At 37.3% G+C, this 1,992-nt stretch overlaps 1 protein-coding gene across 1 annotated transcript; it reads left to right on the top strand.

Annotated features, from left to right (window-relative positions):
- Window positions 1-874: 874 nt before the first annotated feature.
- Window positions 875-1,747, top strand: LOC106077181 (histone H3-1-like). Its single transcript, XM_013237963.2, has one exon. It carries the CDS (start codon window positions 915-917, stop codon window positions 1,386-1,388), a length of 474 nt encoding a protein of 157 aa, XP_013093417.2. The 5' UTR covers window positions 875-914; the 3' UTR covers window positions 1,389-1,747.
- Window positions 1,748-1,992: the final 245 nt, after the last annotated feature.

The raw sequence follows: 1,992 nt of genomic DNA on the forward strand, positions 1-1,992 counted from the left end.
TCTTCTGCTGGAAGACCGTCAGAGCCCAGCGTCTGTCTTTTACGCTTCCCAATGTCCTTTTCAAAATGGCAGCCGAACGTCTTCTGAGATTCGCGGGAATTTCCTTCACAGGATGAAACACATTGACCAAAGTCAACCATTACGTTGGAGCGAAAGCAAGGCTGACAGAGATTTTGGTCGCCTCTATTTGAAACTATGACAGAATAGGTCTTATCGACTTCCAACCCAAAAAAAAAAATCAATGTAATTAAAGCAGTGGTTCCACCCACACTTTTGTGTGGCTCTGAGCCCTAAGTGGCATCTAAGGCTTCTCGAAAGCTTTTTTCACAAAGCTCCTTCTCTTCACATTGGACATACGCTGACAAGACTACTTTACAAATATCCTTAGTTAGCACGCTTTTTATACGGAATATTGATAAACGAGGCATTAAAACCATTTTTAGCGAGCGGCCCCCGAAAGGGGAAAAGACGCTATTAGTTTTGTGTGAAATGTCTGTCCGTCTGTCCGCCCGTCCCGTTTAGATCTCGTAAACTAGAAAAGATATTGAAAATCTGACATCACAATATTTTAGACCATTCAAAGTTCTGATGCAACGGCTACTTTTTTTTTCTGAAAGTGAAAAATCTAATTTTTAAAATCAGTTATGCAAGCAGTTTTTAAAAGAGAAAAAGCTAATTAGTATGCATTATAAGTTAAACCTAATTTAAAATGAATAGTAATCTTGTAAACTTCATTCTCCTGACCGTTTGTTTATTGCGGAAATGTTTTTTTTTAAAGACAATATCGAGCTTTGTATACTCTATAGACTACTATTACTATACTATACTCTAATAGACATAGACTCTAGATCCAATAGAAGTCTATGACTAATCCACAGCGAAGTCACAAGTGGCGAAGAAAATCTTAGATCTAAATGGCTAGAACAAATCAAAAACGATCATCCCCACAGAAAAGGTCTGCTACTTCAAGTTCCAGCAGCAGTCTTAACACAAGTGCCAGCGGCTCAGCGGCTCACAGACCAAGGGTATCCAGAGTTGAGCCAGCTAAAAAAGGTATTGGTAAAGGGAGGGCTGCATACCCTGTTGCTCATGCCACAAAGCGGAGGCGGCCTGGTCAAGTAGCACTTATGAAAATTCGCAAATACCAAAAGTCAACAGAGTTTTATATACGAAAATTACCTTTTGCTCGAGTGGTGAGAGAAGTTGGCATGAGTATCTTGAGAGACAGTTTAGGAACATTAAATTGGCAGTCCATGGCAATCAGTTGTCTTCAAGAAGCATGTGAGGCCCATTTGGTACGACTGTTTGAAGATGCCAATTTGTGCTGCATCCATGCCAAGCGTGTTACTCTTCAACCTAAAGACATATGGAATTGGAGGCTACTATGACTCAAGATCCTGAAGATACATGATTTTAGACATGCATTTTTAACTGTATATATCTTTGGTGATGTCTGGTTAAACTGAGTACAATGGCCTAACGCTTTGATAATGGCAGACTTAAATGCCCAATAATAAATAAGATCTATACTATGAAATAAGTGGTTGAACTAAGTACCGGTATGTTAAGTAACTTTGTAAAATACATATTTACATGTCCATGTGTTAAAATTAATGTAGCTGATTTTTAATACATACCTAATAACCATGCCCATGATATTTTAATAAGAGCAATGAAGAGCGTCACATTTTTGAACTAAATATTTTTATTTCTTTTGTTCAGCCATCATGCTCATTACAATCTTTAAATTCATGGTCACTAGTGTTATGGCACAATTAGAAATTAGTTACTTGTTTCATAGAAAGGGAAAATTTTGACTTAGAGACAATGACGTGACTAGTAAAAAACAAGACTTGAATTTTAGGAAGAATATCGAAAAGTATTCAGACTACTTTTGACGGCTTTAGAGAGAGGCAGTTTTTTATAGACGTAGAGATATAGCTTGATGACATTTGATGGTTCTCTTTGTTATTACTAAACTTCTAGTTCGAC

This window comes from Biomphalaria glabrata, chromosome 9 (genome assembly GCF_947242115.1).
Source record: "Biomphalaria glabrata chromosome 9, xgBioGlab47.1, whole genome shotgun sequence".
NCBI classification, from domain to species: Eukaryota; Metazoa; Mollusca; class Gastropoda; family Planorbidae; genus Biomphalaria; species Biomphalaria glabrata.

What these genes read in the sequence shown, in the direction of transcription:
- LOC106077181 (XM_013237963.2), top strand. Translation starts at nt 915, where the DNA reads ATGGCTAGAACAAATCAAAAACGATCATCCCCACAGAAAAGGTCTGCT.